Source organism: Anoplolepis gracilipes, chromosome 2 (assembly GCF_047496725.1).
Source record: "Anoplolepis gracilipes chromosome 2, ASM4749672v1, whole genome shotgun sequence".
NCBI classification, from domain to species: Eukaryota; Metazoa; Arthropoda; class Insecta; order Hymenoptera; family Formicidae; genus Anoplolepis; species Anoplolepis gracilipes.
In genome coordinates this window covers 7,488,600-7,497,218 of record NC_132971.1, presented here as the reverse complement: position 1 = coordinate 7,497,218, position 8,619 = coordinate 7,488,600, and the positions used below count along the sequence as shown (strand labels likewise).

Below are 8,619 nucleotides of genomic sequence, written 5' to 3'. Positions count from 1 at the left end.
CAATTTATGAAAACATTCAGTTTTCGATATATGTGCCACGTTAAAAATAAATGTAAAAATCTTAATATTGTATATAGTTGTTATTATGATTATATATTCGTTGATTTAATAATTCTGTTTTTAAATAGATACAATTTTCTTGTTATAAACTTTTAACACATGTTAATATTGTTATTAAAATAAAAGAAAATGTTATTATTATAAAAATATAGTAATGAGACTACTAAAATGTTATATTATAAAAACACATAACTTAAGAGAAGCAATTCACCAGTGCCTTAATTAATAACGTGCCAATAGACACATACATTTGATAAGCGTTTATAAAAGATGACAGGCAGATATAGTAAATTATGTAAAAGGAACATATAACGTGAATATTACAGAGATAAGAAGAAAAGATAGCTTTTTTTAATATTAATATTTGCGACATTTTTGAAAATTTTCTAAAATATAATGCTAAAGTTACGATTATATTTTGCAGTACTAATTTTATATGCAAAGATCAATGCAGTTTATTATACATATAATTGTTGTTGCCTCTTAAATAATATATTAAGAATTTATTGGGAAAGGTAATTGTACATTTCCATATATATATATATATATAATGAAATAATAATAATAATAATTAATTAATTAAATATAATTCATATGTGTTTACACACACGTGATAAAAAGTACATTATTAAATAATTATTAATTATCTAACAAGTAAAATATTTTTATTGCGGAGAATTACATTTGTAACGCGTTGAAAATGCTCACTGCAAATCTAACCGTTTGATATGAATTACGAAAATTTTAATTATATTGTATCTACAACTTATATAATATTTAATTATATTGTAATTACAAATAAGAATAAAAAATTATGTATATTATTTTATTATTAAACAATGTTTATTTTTTCTGTTATAATTTGTAACGATTACATGTTGATGTTTTGAAAACAAAAATATATATCCAATGTTAATTGTTATATACCTCATAATGATTAAATCAATGAGAAATGGTACAATAAATATTTTTGATGTCCTTAATATTTCTTGTATCATACTCCATTTTATTTGTTTTAATCACGATGAATTATCTGAAAAAGATAGATTATATACAGATAATATTATAATATCAAGAGAAATTTACAATATTTACAATAATTACATAATTAAGAATTAAAGTAAATCATAAAAATGTGTATAATGTATGTATATATCATGAATCTAATAAAATAATTTTTAAAGTATATATAATTTTTATATATATACTATATTATTATATGTATATGCTAAGAAATACAAACATTTAATAATGTACAATAATACTTAATAAAAAAAATAAAATATATATAATATATATATATACAAGTATTATAACGTTATATTATAAAAAATCTATGTGTGATGATAGTGAACATCATGCGTTTTGAATTTATTATAAGATCTGATTCACTTTCGTCAACAAATTTTCTTTTCATTAAAATATAAAAACCTGATGAAAAATGTTACGTTGTCTTCTGCTTCTTCTTCTTCTTTGCTTTTTGCTGTTTCGCTTCTATTTTTTGTTGTTTAAGCCTTTTCTTCTCTGCTTGACGTTGCTCTCGCTCCCATGTACGCCGGTACAACCGGCGAGCGCTGAATACTACAACGATGTAATTATAATTAAAAAATTAAAATTATTATTAATAAATTATTATAATTATATTATTATTAATAATTACATTGCAAATCGAAAAATGAGCGTTTGAAAAAAAAAATAATACTATCTAATAGAATTTCTGTTATAGAAAAATTGCGAGTTTTCCCAAAATCAGTAGAAGATTAGATTATAATTCGAGAAAATATTGAATATACATATAATTACGCAGTCAATCGTTGATGGAGATTTTATTTTATATTCTCAATGTGTTATATTACTAGAAACAAGATATACATTTATCATTAAAATATTATAATCATAAATATATTATTATTATTGATAAAGTCAAACATTATTTTGAGATACAGAAAACTTAGCCGTACCTAGCAAAACCGCCACGAACGATACCGCGAAAATGAATAGAATGTAAGATTCATATGGCGCAAGCCACGTGGGCAAAATCTTGTTGCTGGGTATTTTTTGCAGAGCCTTCGTCAATACGTCAAAAGCGCCCTTTTGAAATTGCTCCTTTTCCTCGTCGCTCAGCTGCTGGTACCTTTCGAACACGCTTGACAATTTCTGTTGCACGTCCTCCGGTATTATATCATCCGGTATTATGTTGTTCAGTATTTCACTATCATTCTCCAACGTGTTTAAAATTGTTTCTTCCATATTGAAATGTGACGTACACAAGAATTTCAATATCAAAGACAGAGGTCCGTACGAGCGCAAAGTAAAAATTAGACTGATTAAACAAGAATGATCAGATTCAGCGGTCGAGTAGACTCGATTAGATAACGAACGTTGAAAATATGTCGAAGATATGATGCAAGTTACATCGACGAAGCGATCTCGCTTAGCGAATCACGTAAACCCGATTATGCACACTCGACGAAAAATAAATATTATTGCCTCGTAAATTTCCGAAATAAAAAATGTATTACTTTTTGTAACATCAGCGGGAAAAAGGTCGTCAAACTGATTAACGTTGAGTATGGCAATTTATATAAAGGTGGGCCATCAAGGACGTTAAATGGTTATTAATTCAATATTTACCGAACAGAAATATAAATGCAAATCGACGAAAATAATGCCACTTTTCACATGCTAACGAATCGAAGATACGATCTTTTTGGCGCCACGATTGTGACTGATAAACTGAATAAACAGTGCGTTTGTTGACCAAATACAAATGCATGAGACTGAATACCTTGCTAATAATACCTTTCTTTAAAATATAACGAATTTATATATAATTATACTACTTAACATATCAAAATTTGTCGTGTGATATATTTATATTTACAAATAAAACTAATTACAAATGATTTCAAAATTTCTAAATTAGTGTTTTAAAAAATTTTGATATTTATTAAAACAATATTTAAAACACAAAATAAAAAAAATAATAATAGAAAGAGAGAGAGAGAGAGAGAGAGAGTGTTGTGCACAATTTTTTAAGTTTAGAAAAGTGATTTATTAATGTTTTTTTATATATTTTGCAGAAGTCATAAAAGGAAATTTTTGCTCGCAGCATCGCAGTTTGAGTGTATGTATCCATAATTATAAATATTTCCCAGTAGCTAATATAATTTCCATATTATATGCACCAATAATGTATATAAAAAAGTGTTATCAAGTATTATATGAAGAAACTGTTTACCAGAAGAAACCACAACTGCCGATTCAACCAGGTGCAGATTTTGCACCAAACTTTCCTGACAATGCGTATGTTTTGGATTATTTCCTGCCATATAAATGTTAATTAGAAATTTCAGTAATCGCATTTCTTACGATTATTTAAAGGCAGAACAGATGAGTCTTTCTTACTACCTTCAAACAAATTCATTCAGCTATTCAATCGAAACATCCATGCAAATAACTTAATTTTTATAAGATTCTATAAGATTCATTTATTTATTCAGACTATAAAGCTTAATGAACAATATATGAGTCTTATTCACGTCCTAATTAAACATGATAGATATCGTATATCGATAATACGTATAAGAGCAAAAATATAAATTGAAAGTTTAATTGCAATCCAATAGAACTATTTATTAAAAAAAACATACTTGAAAACCATAACTTGAATATGATAGACATTAATAGCGCGTCAAAACATACTACATATAATCTACATGTAGTATGTTTTGTAATGTACATGTATGATGTACATTATATATAGTAATGATAAAAATTCCTTTTTGCAAAGTTGCACTTATTTAAGCATTGTAAAAAAGAAGTAATTTTTTGAAATCTACAAAAAAATGTAAACATAATTATACATAAAAGTAAAAAATGTTAATGTAATATTGTAATATTATAATAGCTTCTTCTCTGCTCGCAAAAAAGACATAAAACATAATTTTACATATACATATACATATATATTTTTTAATGTTGGCAAAAAATGTGTGATCTTACAATTAGTATATTTTTTGCAATGGTGTTTCATAATTCTCAAAACAAACAATCGTTTACTAAATCGAAATCCAAAAAAGAATGTAGGGCTTCTTCTAATGTTAATCTAATGAGTGTGTTCACGCAGTTGACATTACAATTGAGAGATCTTTTACGCGTTTAAAATTTGCGTAGTTACTTAAATGTCTTAAAATTACAATAAATAATTATATTAATATTATATAAATTATATCAAAGTGATAAAATTAATCATAACGTTGTAAAAGTAATTTAATACAAATTGTTGTATAGAAAAATTAACGTTTGAAAATATTTCTTCTCTATAAGTACAATTGACATAATATCATATATGCATATTAAACAAATATTTAATTTATCTTTTAATGTATCTTTAAAAATGCAGAGAGAAATATAAACAAGCACATAGAATAATTACAGGCACATAGAAAAGATAACAAATGTAAAGTAAGAATGTATAAAAATAATAAAATATATATTTTAATCCTATTATATGTACGGTACTAAAAGGAAAAATTTAATTTGACGGCTAATTAACATTGGTTACAAAGCATAATATATATAATTATGATTATTTTTCTTTTCAGGATTCGCATATGTATACTATTTAAAATGTCTTTATATGAAATTACTTACCTTATACAAATAAGAAGAATAATGCTGTAATGCTATAATAAGAATGTTTTTGTTTTACTATTAAATGGAAACCTAATAAAATATAAAAATAATTCTGATACAATCAATAAAAATATACTAAATAAGAATTGTAATTCAGATTTTTATGATTGCAAACATAACAACTTATTCTATTTTTTTATTTGATAGTGAAAGTCAATACATTACTTAAAAACAATTTTGCTCTTTAACTTGCTTATCTAGGTAATAAGGTAATATCTACTTTATTATTATATTATAAAAATGTATTAGAAATACATGTTGGAAATATTATCAAAATTTTTAATTACTGTTTCTAATTACAAAAATTATTTTAGTTATTAATTACTTAAATTTTATTAAAATTTTACAATCTATGCACAAATATTTATAATATAATATATAATATACTTGATAATAATGAATGTACAATATACTATATTATACATATGTCTTATTTATAAGAATAATAAATATAATATGAGAGCTTTAAGAATCTGACAATTTTTTAAATAAAATAAAAAAGTGAATCATGCGATTTATCAGTCGATGAATTAAAAAACTCACCCAATATTTACTTTTTGTTACATAATAACAATAGAATATAGAATGTCATTTGAGTATATTATTTATTTTACTCATTATTTTAAACAACACATTTATCAAATGTCTTGCGTCATTTGTTCTACATTGCTCTAGCATACAGGCTTCGCATCGCAGTTTGCACCATATTGTCTGATATGGCTGCAATTTCTTTTTGTATGTTGGCCTTGAGTTAGTAAATATTTATTAATATTTATTAATATACACTTGAAACTTGTAAAATTAAAAAAAGTAGTCACAGACTGACAGGTCTGGAAAACATTCCGGTCATGGAATATCTCCTTCTCTGAAAATCACATGGCCTAAAAATATTTCTCAAAAACTACTGCCATGAATGTTGTCTAGGAATAAATTACAGACCAGATAATATAGTGCAAACAGCCATGTGAAACCTTCGTGACAGATTAGAGTAGTATATATATAAGAAATAAATATTTAAATTATATTTCATACTGAAAAGCGTCAGGTTTCTTTGACTCTACATAAACTATGATGAATTTTATAAATTATACAAATTTTTTTTATAAAAATTAAAATCTACTGAAAACATTAAAATTTATCTATTACAAAAGCATTTTTGATAGTAAATATTTATCTTTTATGTTATGATTATATTTATGTACTATATATAATGTTCTTTTTGTTTTTTTTTCTTTGAGTCAATATAATCTCTTATATTTACGAAATATACGGTTCGATATAATATAAAATACATTGATATATAAGCAACAATACATAGGAAAATACAACAAAATTGAAAACAGTATATAATAAAAATAGTGCGGTCTTATATTTTCTATACTTTGGACTTAATTGCACCATTATTTTATTTATTTCTTCTTCAAAGTCTATCACATAATGTTTCTTTATATCACTATTGTTTTTGAGAGTATTATCAAACAATTTGTTTTTATAATCACTAATTATTTCTTTCTGATTCAGACGCCGCTTCCATTTTAATGTCATTGTCAACTTATCTTGTCAGATGTTACACTAACTCGACTTTTTTCCTTGTACTTATAATAGAGAGAAGCAACATAACATATGTGAGTTTTGTCATCCTAAGAAAATAAAACATAATACAAATTATAAAATAAATATATAATATAAATATAACATATAATTAATTGTAGTGTAAATATTAATTTTATAATAAATTATATATATAATTTTAGAGAAGAATATTATTTTAGTTATTATTTTATATAGTCGCCAACTTAAAAATTAATTATGTATTTTGTATTTATATTAATATGTCGATTAATATCTCTTACCTGTGCGAAGATAATTATATATAGTTACACCGCAAATAATCTCTTAAAAACAAAATTATTAGAAGTTTTTCTTTATAACACCTAGCAAAATCTACCAAAAAAATTTTGTAGAATGTTTTAAAAAATTTTGATTTGATGGAAGCTTAACAATTACAATGTGTAATATGTGTTTTAATATGGGAGGAAAATTGAAATTAATTTTGTGCTGTTGATTGCTGAAATTTAAAATGTATTTAACCGAAATCAAAGAATTATATAACTTTTTTTTGAGATCATATAATTTGTTTATACAGTTTATGTCATAGATATATTCATTTAAATACAAAATCTAAGCTTTTTTGTTGTGAGTACCTTATAAATACTTTTTAATTATATGATTGTACACACACATGTGAAAATATACAAAAATACATATAAATATATGCAAAAATAATTAATTATAATATATAATAATAATTAGTACACACACATAGCAATACATTTTCGGGAAAAAAAGGTGGCCATATATGGATTTTTTTAATATCTGATCCTGTCTTACCAAGTATAGTCATATATGATATTATATAATATTATATGATAATTAAATAAAATCATATGATATATATGATTTTATTAAATTATCATATTACCATATATAATTATATTTGGCAAGATATGCTCAGATATTGACAAAATTTATATATGGCCAATTTTATATGGACTTTTTTTCCCCGGGTTTTTAAATTATGAAAAAGAAAATTGTTACATGACAAAGAAATAAGAATGAATAGAAAGCGAATTGAAATAATTCACGACTATATAAGAAATAATAAAGAATAAACATATTTACTAGTACAATTTACATTGTCATTGTAAAATACTCTTGTAATTATTGTATATACAACTTATTGCATGTAAAACTTAAATAAGTATTATAAATTAAATAAAAATTATAAATATAATTTAAAATTATAGTTATAAATATAAAGTTTTATATACATTTAATATATAATAATGTAGAATATAAACATGCAAAGTACATGTTTTATTCAATGCATCACAAATAATAATAACCAGTTGCATTATGATTTTAGATCAACTTTAGATCACTAGATTGTAAAATACGAGATGCATTTCAACATAGAAATATATATGCTCATACGGATCAAATACGAAATGCACCATATTATTTGCCAGAAAACAAGCATTTTTTTATAAAATTCTCAGAAATACGTCGTTTTTTAAATAAATTATTATTTGTCAATATTTACTACAATACTAACCTAAAGTTATGAGCATATAAGAAAATATTTTTCGCGTAAACACTCAATGATGATTGAATACAGAATAAATTAAAAACTACAAAAATAATATCTATTTTGTTTTTTGATAGAATCGAAAAATATATTTTACTGACATAAAATAAGTTTTTTATACTAACTTAAAAATGAAAAATTTTTTAAGTGATTATTAAAAACTTAATACTAAAATTTTATTAAAACTTTATTAAAACAGAAATTACTAAAATTTTCATACAAAAAGTCAAGAAATAGCAAAGACAGTATTTTAGCATTATTAAAAATAAGATTCTTCCATGCATTTTTAAAAAGTTTTATCAAAAGAAAAAAATTGCTTATATATTTTGACAAAAAAGAGGTATCTATATACTTTTTACTTTTATAGGTCACCGCGCATATTAAAAATAATAAATATTGAAAAAATTAACAAAAATCTTAACGCAAAATTATACATAATTTTTTAACACAGTTTTCTCTTTTTTTCCTACTTTAATTTTATTGTTTTACTAAATCATAAGTAATAATGTTCTACCGATTATGCGTACCTATAAACAGTAAACATAAGAAAGTCACATAAATGTTAAATAATATTTTTGTATACATTTATTTGAAAAGTCCTTCTCAAGAACAACTAACTGCTACAACAAAATAATATAATTTTCGACATTTCAACAGTTCACACTTCACAACAAAGGTTTTCGGAGTATCTTTGAAATCAGTAAAAGTATGTG

The 8,619-nt window shown here is 23.4% G+C and overlaps 1 protein-coding gene across 1 annotated transcript; it reads right to left on the bottom strand.

Annotated features, from left to right (window-relative positions):
- Window positions 1-967: 967 nt before the first annotated feature.
- On the bottom strand, window positions 968-2,496 carry LOC140676331 (uncharacterized). Its single transcript, XM_072911272.1, has 3 exons — window positions 2,022-2,496; window positions 1,492-1,641; window positions 968-1,093 (listed from the first exon to the last, which is right to left on the bottom strand). The coding sequence occupies exons 1-2, from the start codon at window positions 2,308-2,310 to the stop codon at window positions 1,505-1,507; spliced, it is 426 nt and encodes a 141-aa protein (XP_072767373.1). The 5' UTR covers window positions 2,311-2,496; the 3' UTR covers window positions 968-1,093; window positions 1,492-1,504.
- Between the last annotated feature and the right edge of the window lie 6,123 nt (window positions 2,497-8,619).